The sequence below is a fragment of the Saccopteryx leptura genome, chromosome 6, assembly GCF_036850995.1.
Source record: "Saccopteryx leptura isolate mSacLep1 chromosome 6, mSacLep1_pri_phased_curated, whole genome shotgun sequence".
NCBI lineage: Eukaryota > Metazoa > Chordata > Mammalia > Chiroptera > Emballonuridae > Saccopteryx > Saccopteryx leptura.
This window is the reverse complement of record NC_089508.1, coordinates 31,766,141-31,780,230: the sequence shown is the minus strand read 5'-3', so window position 1 is coordinate 31,780,230 and position 14,090 is coordinate 31,766,141. Positions and strand designations below refer to the sequence as shown.

The 14,090-nt window shown below is 51.4% G+C and overlaps 1 protein-coding gene across 5 annotated transcripts in view; it reads left to right on the top strand.

Annotated features, from left to right (window-relative positions):
* Positions 1-13,708, top strand: part of PLEKHD1 (pleckstrin homology and coiled-coil domain containing D1) — a 32,299-nt gene extending 18,591 nt beyond the window's left edge. For 2 of the 5 annotated variants that reach the window (XM_066388390.1, XM_066388389.1), the window contains exons 7-13: positions 5,653-5,747; positions 7,582-7,675; positions 9,170-9,348; positions 9,940-10,072; positions 10,389-10,533; positions 10,872-11,021; positions 11,330-13,708. In XM_066388390.1, the coding sequence (XP_066244487.1) occupies positions 5,653-5,747; positions 7,582-7,675; positions 9,170-9,348; positions 9,940-10,072; positions 10,389-10,533; positions 10,872-11,021; positions 11,330-11,499 (966 nt within the window). In that variant the 3' untranslated portion in view covers positions 11,500-13,708. Of the gene's footprint in view, positions 1-5,652; positions 5,748-7,581; positions 7,676-9,169; positions 9,349-9,939; positions 10,073-10,388; positions 10,534-10,871; positions 11,028-11,305 lie in introns of all 5 variants that reach the window. The other 3 variants (XM_066388386.1, XM_066388384.1, XM_066388385.1) reach the window with 2 other exon arrangements.
* Positions 13,709-14,090: the final 382 nt, after the last annotated feature.

The following is a 14,090-nucleotide window of genomic DNA, read 5'->3' as shown; positions in this document are numbered from 1 at the left end:
AGAGATTGTCTCGGTCTGCCTGTGCTTGCCATTAGAAAGGCATTTGGAACAATGGCCCAGTGATGAGATGAAGATTCTCTGGTCTCTAAGAGCCTGCCTGGCCTAAAGGAAGACTCAGGGTCTGGGATCAGGAGCCCCAGATTAGAGTCTCAACTCTAACACTGGATTGTGTGGTCTTGGACAAGTTAGCCTCTCTGACCTTCAGTTTCTCCATCTGTGATACTCCAATAACAGTAATAGCTGTGCTCACCTAGCTCCTGGGTCGTCGTGAGGCTCAATGAAATAGAAAGCAGAGGAGTGCTTGGTGCCCGTGCAGTGCATGCTGTATGATTGTGCAGCGGTGACAGCCTCCATGGGATGGAAAGGGTCTGGGACTTGGGGGCACGAGCAGAACGCACAGGGGCAGACATCCTGGATTCACTGGCCTGGAGCCAGAAGGCTGTCCCCTTCCTTGGTGCCAGGTCCCTCTGGTGTCCCTGGCTCCCAGTGGCCTCATCTCTCATTCCCTGAAGGAGGGCAGCCTGCCTATTTTTCCTTTTCTGGCTTGACTGTGAGAGCTCAGCCTTGTACATGGGTGAGCACATGGGAAATCAGAAATGCCCCTCCTGACCTGTGGTGGTGTCGTGGATAAAGCGTCGACCTGGAATACTGAGGTCGCTGGTTTGAATCCCTGGGCTTGCCTGATCAAGGCACATACAGGAAGCAGCTACTATGAGTAAATGCTTCCCACTTCTCCCCCTCTTTCTCACTCTCTCTCTCCACTCCCCCTCTTCAAATATCAATCAATAAAAAAAAAATGCCTAGCACTAGTCAGGAAGGATCCTTTCCACCCGGGGTGCTCTCATCAGAACACAGACTCTTAGAGTTGGAAATAACCTCCCACTTCAAGGTGAGGTTCTTGGCCTACCTTCCTGATGGATGTTGATCCTGAGCCTGTGGTGGGCAACTCAGTACCTCCAGAGGGAACCTTCGCATTATTGCTGTTATTTGAAAGTTCTTCCCTTTCATTGAGCTGGAATATGCTTTCTTGTGACTTCTTTCCAACCTTATACTCTTGCAACTTAAGTCAGGCCCAAGAGTCAGAACAAACACTGTATGGTGGAGAAAGGCTTTAGCTGAGGCCGGTCTTGGCTGACCTCAGTCTGTGGCAGGGCTGCTGCAGGCACTCATACCATCCTGGGCTGCAGGAACAGAGGTTCTGGCTGCTGCAGGTTTATAGGTTGCAGCATTCTCAGGCTGCAGGGCTGCTGCAAGCACTCATACCATCCTGGGCTGCAGGAACAGAGGTTCTGGCTGCTGCAGGTTTATAGGTTGCAGCATTCTCAGGCTGCAGGGCTGCTGCAGGTTTATAGGTTGCAGCATTCTCAGGCTGCAGGGCTGCTGCAGGCACTCATACCATCCTGGGCTGCAGGAACAGAGGTTCTGGCTGCTGCAGGTTTATAGGTTGCAGCATTCTCAGGCTGCACGTGGACATCAGCTTCATGTAAGCACCAGACAGGTGAGATGAAAGGTGGGAAAGAAGTGCGCAAACTAGGAAGGTTGTCTTTCTTTTTCCTCTTTAATGCATAACCTTTTCCTCATGGTAGAAACCATGCTCTTTGTAGAAAACTTGGAAAACAAACTTATCCTTAATCCCACAATCGACAGACAGCTACTGTTAACTTCTCTGTGTGTTTCTTTTCAGTCTTTTTAAAAAGTGCATTATTCAAATATACAGTGACGGGAAATAATTTGACTGGGTGATGGGCACACCACGCAATCAACAGTTCAAATGCTATAGAAATGTTCCTCGAATCCTATGTACTTTTATTGATCAATGTCACCTCGTTAAACTTAACTTCTAAATAAATAAAAATAGAGGGCCTGCTGTGGTGGCGCAGTGGACAAAGCATTGACCTGGAACGCTGAGGTCACTCGTTTGAAACCCTGGGCTTGCCTGGTCAAGGCACATATGGGAGTTGATACTTCCTGCTCCTTCTCCTTTTTCTCTCTCTCTTCTCTAAAAGAAATAAAATCTTTAAAAAAAAAAAAAAGGAGGGGAAAAAGAAATAATAAAATAAAAATGCATTATTTTTATATATGTCTTAGGGATCAAATCAGATATCCAATTTTATGGCCTGCTTTTTAATTATACCTTTATTAACATTGTACTGTACCTCCAGCAATCTTTAATGTCATTCAACATTCTTTGAAAATGTGTTTTAGTGACCATGTACAGATTGATTAATATGTAATGTTTAATTTCATTAACTTTCTATTTTTTTACATCTAGGCTGTTTTCATTATTATATTATATATTATACTACAGTGAACATCCTTGTGCATCAATCCTGGTCTACTTTTCTAATTATTTCTTGATATTCTTTTTTTTTTTAATTTATTGATTGATTCTAGAGAGAGGAGGAGAGAGAAAGAGAAAAAAGAGAGAAGAAGGGAGGGAGGGAGGGAAGTTTTCATTTGTTGTCCCACTTAGCTGTGCACCCACTGGTCACTTTCCCTACGTGCCCTGACCGGAGATCGAACCTGCAACCTTGGTGTTTCAGGATGATACTCCAACCACTGGAATAACCAGCCAGGCCTATGATTTCTTTAGGATAGATTCTTATAGGTGAGATTACTGACTCAAAGGGCAAGGAAATGTAAGACTCCTGATGCCTATTGCCAAATTGCTTTTCAGAAAAATTGTACCTATTTACACTCTTACCAGCAGCATATGGACATTTCGATGGCATTTTAGTAATTTGTTTTCTCCCATTTTCAATTACAAAAAGCTATCCCAGTGCCATGGTAAGTACAGGGAAATATTTGTAGGCCAGAGTACTGGAGAAAGGGGCTCTTCAGGAAGGAGAAACCAAGAGTGTGAGGTGGCGTCCTCCAGCTGGGTCCTGGGCGATCGGCTCTGAAGCAGCAGAAGCCAGGTGCCTATAAGAGCCAGCTGTCCTTATGACTTTTCAGGTCTAGGCTTGAAGACATTTGTAACCTATAACTTCCCCTGCCCCCTGAACAGCCCTACCACAGCTGACAGAGGCCATCAGAGAGAGGAAATAAGCCAGGTTTTCAAAATTTGGGGCCACAGAGAGGCTTATCATCCCTAGCAATTCCAACGGTCAGCTACTGAGAATGTATTAACATAAAGGTTTTCAAACTTTTTGAAACGCTGAACTTTTATTAAAAAGGAGGGAGTCTGACCAGGCAGTGGCACAGTGGATAGAGCGTCAGACTGGGATGTGGAGGACCCAGGTTTGAGACCCCGAGGTCACCAGCTTGAGCACGGACTCATTTGGTTTGAGTAAGGCTCACCAGCTTGGACCCAAGGTCACTGGCTTGAGCAAGGGGTCACTTGGTCTGCTGTAGCCCCCAGTCAAGGCACATATGAGAAAGCAATCAATGAACAACTAAGGAGCCGCAACAAAGAATTGATGTTTCTCATCTCTCTTCCTTCCTGTCTGTCTGTCCCTATCTGTCTCTGCCACAAAAAAAAAAAAAAAAAAAAAGGGAAGGACTCACCACCCTGGCCAGTTGCTCAGTGGTAGAGCGTCAGCCTAGAGTGTGGAAATTCTCGGTTTGATTCCTGGTCAAGGCACACAGGAGAAGCAACCCTGCTTTTCCCTCCCCCCTCTCTATCTCTCTCATTCTTTACCTCCTGCAGCCATGGCCCAAATGGTTCAGGCAAAGTTGGCCCCAGGTGCTAAGGATGTCTCTAAAGCCTCACCTCAGGCACTAAAATAGCTCGTTGCTGAGCAACAGAGCAGCGGCCCAGATGGGCAGAGCATCACCCCCCAATGCGCTTGCTGGGTGGATCTTAGGGTGCATATAGGAGTCTGTCTCTACCTTCTTACCTCTCACTTATTTAAAAAAAAAGTGTTGGGGGTGGGGCTTGGCTGATTGGCTCAGCAGTAGAGTGTTGGCCCGGTGTGTGGAAGTCCTGGGTTCGATTCCTGGCCAAGGCACACAGGAGAAGGACCCATCTGCTTCTCTACCCTTCCCCCTCTACTTTCTCTCTCTCTCTCTCTTCCCCTCCCGCAGCCAAGGCTCCATTGGAGCAAAGTTGGCCCGGGTGCTGAGGATGGCTCCATGGCTTCCACCTCAGGTGCTAGAATGGCTCCGATTGCAGCAGAGCAAAGCCCCAAAAAGGCCAAGCATCACCCCCTGGTGGGCATGCCAGGTGGATTTCTGTCGGGCGCATGCAGGAGTCTTTGTCTGTCTGCCTCTCCCCACCCCACTTCTCACTTCAGAAAAATAGGGAAAAAAAAGTGGGGGGGACTCTATAAAAAAATTTTAATTATATTTATATTATATCTATATATGGCTATATCTACTGCAATAATACCTAACTCCAGAATATTAGTGGCTTTGAACAGTGAACATCTATTTCCACTGAGTTCCCTGGGTCAGCTGGGGGATCTGCTCCATATCTCCTCTCAGGGCTCCAGGCTAATCAAGCCTCCATCGTTCACAGCAGCACTAGCTACCATGACAAGGGAAAGGGAACATAGCATGTCATGCCCTATCTTTTAAAGGCATCTGCTTGGAAGTAACACACTTCAGCCCATGTTCCACTGGCCTTAGCCAATCCCATGGGCCCACCCAGCTTTTGCAGGTACACTGGGACTGTTCGGTGTGCCCAGAGGGACATTAGAATGCCAGTGAGCAGGCCTCACAGTGACCATTAGTGAGCCCTGCCAAGAATGCCAAGAATGATCAGAAGGGAAAGAAAGAGCAATTTCTTTGGGTAAGAAATTTAGGAAAGGAGGGCATGAAGTTTGGAATGAGACTCTTCCCTTTCTTTTAGGTTTTATTCTTTCTCTGTGTCTCCTCAAAGCCAATGGCAACCTCGCCCTCCAGGCAGCCCCACTCCTTGGGGGCGTTTCCATGATCCTTGCAAACAAAGCCCCTGGCTGACAAAATGAGAGTATAATTCGGACCTAGAAGATGAGAGAGAAAGTTGATCTAGAAATGATATCCTCCCACCGTGTGATATGTGGAGGAGCAAAGCAGTCATCACAAAAATGTTTCTAGCCATGCTTCACTTGAAGTGTACTCCACAACACCACCTGCTGTTGAAACCCAGGAAAACAGGACCCCCGGAGGGCACATACTTGGGAAAACCCTCATGCTTGCTGGCATTCCTGAAAGGACTGGGCTGGCCTGTCCTGGGCTCTGGCTCTCCCGTTCGCTTGGGGCTCAGGACAGGGGAAGCTGCAGCCACCTATGCTCATTGCTTTGCAGATGCCTTGAGAGAGAAAAAAGAGTTGTTATTCTATGATTTTTGGGTTTGGAATGGCTTTTCTTTGCCACTTCTAATAGCTGTCACTCCAAAGATCTTTAATGGAAATACATACCACTCTATTCTTCAGGGCTTGAGGGCCAGTCAGCATGCCTAAGGGTGAGTGACATCTAGAATTATCATCATGTCCAATCGCAAGAAATAATGTTGGGATCATTTCTAAGCCCTGCCTTCAGCTTGCTAAAAGTGATTTAAGTGAGCCTAGGTTATCACAGACGTCAGTGTTAAGACTGCGTGTCATTGAGGGGTCCAGGACTCTGCAGGACTTAATTTCCAGTTTGGTGCTGGATTTCCAGAAGGTCTTCTAGGTTAGAGTGGGGGTTCTCCAGCTGCCCATGACTCTTCTTTCTCTGTATTCTCTTCAGGAGCTCGAGCGCCTTAACCAGGTGCTGGAGGCGGAGAAGCAGCAGTTTGAGGAGGTGGTGCAGGAGCTGAGAATGGAGCAGGAGCAGATCAAGAGGTGGTGGGGGTGCCCCAAGGGGAAGTGGGAGGAAGGCGCAGCTGGGCTTGGGCACCTGGGAACCCCGTTACTGGGCAGCCCTGCAGAGGCTCCCACCCAGGAGATCCTCCCTACTTGATGACTTGGTTTGGTCTATCTTCCCAATGCTCTAGGTCTTGGGGTGTGCCCAGGAAAAGCTGTAGATTCCACACAAATAGGCCACTGGGGCACAACAGCCAGCCCCCTAAGCTGCAAGCCCTCCTGCCTTGTCAAACCTTCCTTACCCAGGGCAGACAGGCCCAAGCTGGTCTGGGGGTGCCATTAGCCAAGATCCCCGACATTCCCTGTCTTTCTTACACAGTCCCTTCACATTCTGGCTAGTGATAGCCCTTGGGATCTTTAATCCTGTGTATGGTTTGCAAACCATTTGCACATTATAATCCTTTAACAGAATTAGAACCTCCTAACGGTAGAGCCCGGAACTCAGTATTTTAGAAAAGCTCCCCAGATCATTCCGATGCGGCCTGTCCAGGAACACGGAGAGCCTGCTCTGGGCACTGGTGGTGACAGTGTGGTGATCGTCAGCATCTTTATCACGACTGGTCCTCAGTGAGAGCCCAGGAAGATTTTCCTTGTGCTAACCTTATAAAAGAAGTCATTCGACATATAATTGGGGGAGGGAGAAGCTCAAGAATCTTACCAAGTAAACAGCCAAGGCCCTGGCCGGTTGGCTCAGCGGTAGAGCGTCGGCCTGGCGTGGGGGGTACCCGGGTTCAATTCCCGCCAGGGCACATAGGAGAAGCGCCCATTTGCTTCTCCACCCCCCCCCCCCTCCTTCCTCTCTGTCTCTCTCTTCCCCTCCTGCAGCCAAGGCTCCATTGGAGCAAAGATGGCCTGGGCGCTGGGGATGGCTCCTTGGCCTCTGCCCCAGGCTCTAGAGTGGCTCTGGTCGTGGCAGAGTGACGCCCTGGAGGGGTAGAGCATCGCCCCCTGGTGCGCAGAGCATCGCCCCTGGTGGGCGTGCCGGGTGGATCCCGGTCGGGCGCCTGCGGGAGTCTGTCTGACTGTTTCTCCCCATTTCCAGCTTCAGAAAAATACAAAAAAAAAAAAAAAAGTAAACAGCCAAACACCTGCTCAATTCCAGAATTCTGCCAGACCCTGGAATAGAAGAGTAGGCCTCTGCCTTGAGGGTTTGGTTGGAAAAATGACTCACACCCAGAAAACATCAACAGAATAATATATAACCAAATGCTAGGAGGCATGGGGGGCAGATTCCCTGAAAAAAAAATTTTTTTTTAAATATTTATATTTATATATATAATCCTTATGGGTTTGAACAGAGATTAGATCGAGCTGGGCCTTGAAGATGGATTTGGAACATTGGGCAGGAGAATGGAAAGGAACTCCAAGCAGGAAGGGGGAAACCAAGCATAAAGGCCTGAGGTGGCCCAGGCTTGTTAGGAAAGCAGTAAGGAGTTTGTCACCCCAGAGAAAGAACTCAGCCATGTCCCATGTCAGAGTGAGTGTCCAGGGACCGTCCAGGGAAGACAGGGTGAGGCTAGGACCCCAGTGCTCCTCAGTGCTTCTCTGCCTGTGGCATGGGCACCCCGGTCCGGGTTTCTTCCCATTGATAAGTGCCCGGGTACCTGGAGCAAGTGACTTCAGCCCCACTCCGCCGGGTCTTCTTTCAGCGCCGCGCCCCGCCCCTACCGCTGCTGGCGGGACTCAGCCCTGCGGAAGGGCTGGCCTTTCAGGAACCCCAATGGGCCTTACTGAGGTGACAAAAAGCTATTCTGTGTACAAAGGGGAGGGGCAGGAGTGCGCACTGACATACCCACGCCCTCTGTCCCTGCAGGGAGCTAGAACTGACTGCAAGATGCCTCAAGGGAGTGGAGCAGGAGAAGAAGGAGCTGAGGCACTTCACGGAGTCCTTGCAGCAGACGCTGGAGGTGCGGGGCCGCTGGCGGGCTGATTGACTGGGTGGCGGGCTGGTTGGTTGGGCCACGTGATCCTCTTTTTTCCAACAGTGTTTCCCCAGTTACTGAGCCATCTGTAAGGGTAACGGGGCATGAGAAGGTCTCTTCTCTGTGGACTGTTGGGAACTGCAGCCAACTTATGAGGCCCAAAGCAGGACCCAGAAGGGCAAATTTTATTTTGCCCTTGCTATGACTGTGCCTCAGGAAATCCACCTTCTTCAGTGCTTATATTTTTATACCAGACGGAAGATTGATTAGGCTGGGCGGCGGGGCCACCCACCACTTCCTTCTGTGGCTCATTCACTTAGCTGCTCCAGGGTGAAATTGAGCTCGAAGGGAAATCAACCGCCAGGTCACCTCCACTTGATACACGTAAACTGTGAGAGGGAGGAGGTGGCATGTGTCAAGGACAAAGCTCCAACTCTTTAGCATGGCATACAAGTGCGAACTCTGGCTCCGGCTTCTGCCCCCCTGTTGCCCTGGGCTGCCCTTCCTCACCCCGAACAAAGACACCCCGCCCCCTACTTTGAACCACTGAGCTCACGTGCTCCAAAGAAGACAAGCTCTCTCATCCTTCACACCTTTTCCCACAGTGTCCCTTGTGCACAGAATGCCCTGTCACCTCTTTTCTGCCCGGGGAACTCTTTCATCCTTCTAAGGCTCAGCTCAGACATCCCCTTGGTCAAGCTTCCCTGACTCCTCAAGGCAGGAATTTGCTCTGATCTCCCATGGTGCTTTGTACTTTTGTACATATGTTATGGCTCCTAACACACTAGGTTGTGTTCTGTGAACTGTGAACTTCACTAGACTGTGTCTTAAGGTCTTTCCAAGCCCAGCACTTAAAGTGAACTTGGCATGCTGAGAGGATCATAAGGTTTACTGAATTTATGAGCTGCCTGGCAGACTGCAAGGGTTTCTCTTCTCCCTCGACTGACTGGGGCTTTGTTTGAGATGCCTTTATTTGTTTATCTTTTTTTAATTCACATCATGGGAGGTGGTTTTAACATGGGTCTTTTCAACTCCAGAATTTCTGAGTAGTGCAAGATTCCAGTCTGATAAATGGGTGAACGTAAACCAGCTCTTGGTCTGACCTTGGTGGGTGTTTTTCATATGACCCCAACACACTCCCTCACTTGCCTGTGGAGGAACAAGAACCCCAGAAGGCCTTGGTGCCCTTGGGTCTGGAGCCCGGGTTGTAGTAGGTGCCACCTCCCCTAGAAGCCTCACTGGGCTGCTCTCTGACTCCCTCAATGGAGGGGATAACCTTGCCTTGTTGTGAGGAAGGAGATCTTGGTTGGCCTTTTACCTCATGGGAAGAACGAAGACATTTCCAGTGTCCCTCATACCGGACTGAGCGGAGAGCATCACTCCCTGGAACCGGAAGGCAGGTGAGAGCAGCCATGCTGGAGAACCTAAGTTAGGCTCTTCCTCTTTCTTCTCTCCCTTTTTTCCCTCCCTCCATGCCAGGAACTGTCCCTAGAGAAGAAGAAAACCCTGGAAATGCTGGAGGAGAATGAGAACCAACTGCAGACACTGGCCAATCAGAGCGAGCAGCCGACTCCCACGGGTGGTCTCCATAGCAACCTAAGGCAGATAGAGGAGAAGATGCAGCAGCTCTTGGAGGAGAAGCTTCTGGCAGAGAAGCGGTGAGGAGCCCGGGACCCTGGAGTCCATGATTGGCTTTGGGGATTGGTCGTTTTCCTTGTACTGGACACCTGGACTTTTGAGTTCTAGTTGCCATTGCCCGGATAGGTCGCTCACTTCCTTTTGCCTGGGACTCAGTTTTCCCACCAGGCAAATGGGAATAGAACCTTCACTACACAGAGCTGACTGGGTCATTATCTCTTGCAATGGTGTAAGCTGTACAGAGACTCATTGGGTCTGTATAACAATGCTTTGTGGCCTGCTGGGAGTGTGCTCTTAGCCCCTTTTTACAGAAGAGGAAACTCAGCCTTGGAGGGGTTATAACTCAGCTTGTCCTTTTTCCTGTGGTCACAGGACCAGCATGACATAGACCCAGGACTTAGATCTTCTGACTTTATCACTGGGGTTGCCCTCGGCTGACCACATCACTCCTCTCATCACGTGGGTGACAGGACCACAAAGTTTGGGGGCTTCTGAAACCTAGGTCTCAGTGTTTCTCCAGCCAGATCTCTGTGAGGGGCTGCCCTCCCACTGGAGGCCCCTTTGGTGAGGGAGCCCTGACTGAGTGCTCCCCCCCACCACCACCACTGCAGGATGAAGGAGAACGAGGAGCGCTCGCGGGCCCTGGAGGAGGAGCGTGAGTTCTATTCCAGCCAGTCCCAGGCGCTGCAGAACTCGCTGCAGGAGCTGACGGCCCAGAAGCAGCAGGCTGAGCAGGAGCTCAAGGTGCCCCACTCACCTGGAGATTTCCCTCACATCCTGCACTTTACCAAGCAGCTACCTGAATGGCCAGCCAGGTGCAGGGGATGGAGCCACCCTGAGGGGAAGCAGCAGGCCTGCAGCTTCTCTGGGGCATCATTGCTGGGTGTGGGGCTGAATCCAGGCCATCTGCCAAGGGTGTCACCTAAGGCAGGAGGCGGCAACTTCCATCCACGTCCAAAGTTGAGAGAGCCTACTCGAGCCAGGGGTGATCAGGGAAGGCTTCCAGGGGAGATGGCCACTGCCCCCCAGGACCCCACATCTTTCTTCCCGCTCCCTTCAGGCTGAGGTGAAAGTCCGTATGGACCTGGAAAGGCGTCTGCGGGAGGCCGAGGGGGCCTTGAGGAGCCTGGAACAAGGGCTCAACTCCAAGGTGCGGAACAGGGAGAAGGAGGAGAGGATGCGCGCCGACGTGAGCCACCTGAAAAGTAAGCCTTGCCCTCGGTGCCGGCCCCTCAGCCCCGAGCTCAGCCCCAGCCAAGTCCAGGCCCCCGGAGCTGGGAACAGGGGCCTCAAGCCCCACGCAGGGGCTGGTGTGCGTTAGATATCTACAATAGATATGGATGGAGTGTCTCAGACTCCTGCCTGCAGGCATCTCCTGGATGCAGCTTCCTTCCGGGGGCTGGAGCTGGGGTGGGGTGGGGAGAGCCTGCAGTTCTGCCCCCTCCAGCAGTGACTCTGGGGAGGGCTGGGGTCCCCGTGTGTCCCGGGAGGGGCGGGGCGGGCCACAGCACGGAAGGGGAGGGTGCCGTGGATCTGTGCGCAGGGTTCTTCGAGGAGTGCATCCGGAACGCCGAGCTGGAGGCCAAGATGCCGGTCATCATGAAGAACTCCGTGTACATCCACAAGGCGGCCACTCGCCGCATCAAGAGCTGCCGTTTCCACCGGCGCCGATCCAGTACCTCCTGGAACGACAGTGAGTGTGCGCGTCTGTGCGCCCCGGTGGGGACAGGACTGTCACGGGCCGCTAGTGACAAGGCAAGAAGAGGCAGAGCACCGAGTGGGAACGGCGGGCCCAGCTCCGGGGCCGACACTGTGGCCTTGAACTGCTCCGCCAGCCTTGGGGTTTTCCCAGAACCAGGGGAGCCCGTGGGTGGGAAAGGGCTGGGAGACGCTTAGCAGCACTTAGGATGCTGGGTGAGGGAGGTGGGCAGGGGCTGGGGATAGAGCCAGCCTTGATGGAGGAAGGGCTGTTCACAGCGGGTGGGGCCCTCCTCTTCCCAGTGAAGCCGTCCCAGTCCTTCATGACCTCCCAGCTGGATGCCAACAACATGGAGGAGCTGAAGGAGGTGGCCAAGCGGCTGAGCCGAGACCAGCGCTTCCGGGAGTCCATCTACCACATCATGGTGACTCAGCCCGGACCAGCCTCGGCGCTTCCCCGGGGTGGAAAGTGATGGGCTCTGCTTCCTGCCTCCCGAGCCTTTCCTGGGGGAGGCTGACCACCTGGCTTCTCCTCTAGGCCAGAGCTGTACCTGAGAGCAGCCTCACCCTCAAAATACAGGGATGCTGCCTCCCTCTCCCCGCCCCCCAGGCCCTACCCTGGGGTCTATATCAGGCCCATGCAGCCCCCATCTGGGTGCTGCCTGGTTGTCATGATGTGGCCAGGAAGAGGCCTGGTTGCTTGTGGAGGCTTTTTGGTTTTGGCCGGGGAGTGTGGTGGGCAGGGCCCACAGCTCTCTGCCGTCCCCGCTCTACCTCTCTGTGACTGCCACCCTTCCTGTTCTGGTGTGTGAAGGCCTCGCCTCCCCACCTTGGTACTTGCTTCCCCTGGGGGGAGGGGGACTTCCTAATCCTCTCTTTGCTTCAGCAAGCCATAGACATCCCTCCTTCAAGGGCCTCCACTTTGACCACATTATACGGTAGGAAGCAAGGGACCGGGCACAGCAGCTCTGGGCGCATGGCCCACCACAGTGCCACAGTGTCACCTTTCCTGAAGTTGGGCCCTGGCTGTGGGATTGCCTGCTCACTGCCCTCCTCAGGTGAGCTCACCCACCTGTAGCCTCAGCGCCCTCGGAGGGTGATGTCACTGTCCTCCCCCCACCCCCACTGCACCCTACCTGCATCTGTATCTAGGGCCCCTGGGCCCTGGCTGGGAGCTGGGACAACAGTGACAACAAGAGCTCTCCCAGAGGACACATAGCAAGACAGGTAGTGGATGAAGGTGGCCCTGGCTGCCACATTATCTTCTGGTTGGCCAGGGAGGCAGCTCCCTGTGGCAATGGTAGCCTTGCTGGTCTTTGGTATCTCAGACGACTCCCTCCCAGCTGTCCCCTCCCTGTAGGGGCTTTACCCAGTGAAACAATGTGACCATGAACCCTGGAAGATGGGGCGTGGGCCTGTGAAATGGCCAGTAGCCATTGGTTGGCCCCATGTCATCAGGGCTGAAGCTGAAACACCTGTCTGCAGTTTTTGTGGAAAACACCATGAGGATGAGGGCTGTGGGGTGTGTTCCTGCCCTTGGGCAGTCTACCCAGCTCTTTTCCCTGTAGCCCCCCCCCCCAAAGCTTCCTGAGTCTGTTTCTCTACAGAAAGGAATCTATTGGGATCATGGTGCTCAGGGACACTGGTGGGATTAAAGGTGCTGATTTTCTGCTGCTTGGAAAGCTGAGTGAGAAGCCCAGTCTGCAAGCTGGACAGATGGCTGCAGAAGTGCAGGTCCCCGGGGACTTGTGTGGGACTATTCCGTGGGAAGAGGAGTGTTGCTGACTTAAAACTCGTGCAAGTCCATTGCTCTGCGCTCAGACCTGCCTGGTGAAACTGATCTCAGTGGTCCCTTCTCAGTGGTGGGTGGACTTCGATGGCTTGGTGGGGACAGGGGTGGAGGTGTTTCAGGATCAGTGCATCTGAAAGGGATCTCTAAATGTAAAATCTTTAAATATGTAGAAACCTGCATAAATCTGGAAATAATTTGTCTGACATGTATATGGAATGGACTTTGAAATGAGAGGGAAGATTTATAAAACCAAGATTAATGTTTATTTTTTGTTTCTTTGTTTTTAAAGAATTTGATTAATAATGGTTTGCTCTTGGAGAAAGATCTTTTGGAAATTTTCAAACACACACACACACACACACACACACACACACACACACACACATCTATATTTTTTGTGGGCCAGCTGTTGACCGGAAAGGAAAGTGTTTTTCCATGTATAATCACCAATCCTAGTTTATTTCTTTCTGTTTCACTCTGTACTTACCATTGCCTCAGGCAAGTCTGGGTTATCTTTAACCAACTGGTCAATTTATAAGTATTTATTTGTTAAAAACTCACTATGTACCTACCACTGTAAATAGAAAGAGAACAAAATCCCTATACAGAAAATACAGACAGTGGCCAAGTGGCTCAGTGGATGGAGCGTGGTTTTGGCAAGCCGAGGTCGTGGGCTCCATCCTTGGTCAGGGCACATAGGAGGTGCAATCCATGAGTGCACAACCAAGTGGAACAACGAATTGATGCCTCTCTCACCCTTCCCCCCTGCCTTCCTCTCTGTCTCACTCAAATCAATGGAACGAAATATGTAAATGTGGGGATTGCTTACTGGAAATAATATGGATGGGATTTTTTTTTTAAACCCTTATTCCTTTGCCAATTAAATGTTACCTGCATTATCGCTGTGGTTGGTCATTGCTAAAGAGATGTTGCCCCCCGCCGGCCAAATGTGGAATTACAGAATTGCTGGCTTGTACTCTTAACATGCACGTGTTTCTCCACATATGAGGAAGAAGTCCCTATTGCTGCACCCCCTGGGAGTGGCTTCTTAATAATTAACTGAAAAATCTGTGTTCCTGCCCTGAGGTCCTGGATAGCTCCATGTAACAAGAGCTGTCAGCTGGAGTTTCTTCTGATTTGAGCACAAACCAAAGGGGCAGCACACCTTACCAGTGAGAATAGCCTCAGGGAGTTTTAAACCTCATTTTATAGCCGCCTAGTTTCAGTATCTCACCAAAAACTGAAAGTTTTACTTGCTCTGATGAGCAGTTT